This window comes from Carlito syrichta, unplaced genomic scaffold (assembly GCF_000164805.1).
Source record: "Carlito syrichta isolate Samal-C Ts95f unplaced genomic scaffold, Tarsius_syrichta-2.0.1 Scaffold305280, whole genome shotgun sequence".
NCBI lineage: Eukaryota > Metazoa > Chordata > Mammalia > Primates > Tarsiidae > Carlito > Carlito syrichta.
This window is the reverse complement of record NW_007249376.1, coordinates 64,630-65,226: the sequence shown is the minus strand read 5'-3', so window position 1 is coordinate 65,226 and position 597 is coordinate 64,630. Positions and strand designations below refer to the sequence as shown.

General features: G+C 64.0%; 1 protein-coding gene across 1 annotated transcript in view; it reads right to left on the bottom strand.

Annotated features, from left to right (window-relative positions):
* Positions 1 to 597, bottom strand: part of LOC103263821 (protein shisa-9-like) — a 314,329-nt gene that overhangs the window by 313,139 nt on the left and 593 nt on the right. The window contains 1 exon segment of the mRNA XM_008061480.2: positions 228 to 597. This exon segment is cut by the window's right edge and continues 19 nt beyond it. Within this exon segment, the coding sequence (XP_008059671.2) occupies positions 228 to 597 (370 nt within the window).

Sequence of the window (597 nt, the reverse complement as noted above, 5' to 3'; positions counted from 1 at the left end):
ATTACGACACACACACACACACACACACACACACACACACACACACACGCTCAGCCCCACACCTCTACAGAGCCCAGGGCCCCTTCCCCGCTCTCCAAGCCGAAGTTGGCTTCCCGGGCGACATCCCCCAGCGGGGGGAGCGCCATCGCCTGGGGGGAGGAGGAGAGGAGAGAGGATAGAGAGCGAAGCCCAGAGGGGAGGGCGGGTAGGAGGGGGAGGCAGCCCACCTGGACATGTGCTCCCTCTGGGGCCGGTGTGCTTTCTCCAGCCCCAGCTTGGTGAAGATGCCCACGAGCACCATGACGGCCACCACCCCGCAGATGATGTAGACGATCAGGTTGGTCTTGTCCTTGGTGGGGTCGTGCAAGGGGTCGTCCTTGCGCGCGGGGGGCTTGCCGGTGTTGAGCCAGAGTGGCGTGTCGTAGTTGGTGCAGGTGCTTTGGTTCAGCCGCCGCTTCTTAAACGTGCAGCAGAATCGGAAGCCACAAGTCCCGCAGCAGAAGATGAAGTCGCCCGAGCTGCAGTTAAACGGCGGGTCCCACTGGCCCATGACATCGAAGTAGCCCCGGCAGAAGTCCGGCGTGGGCGCCCGGGTCG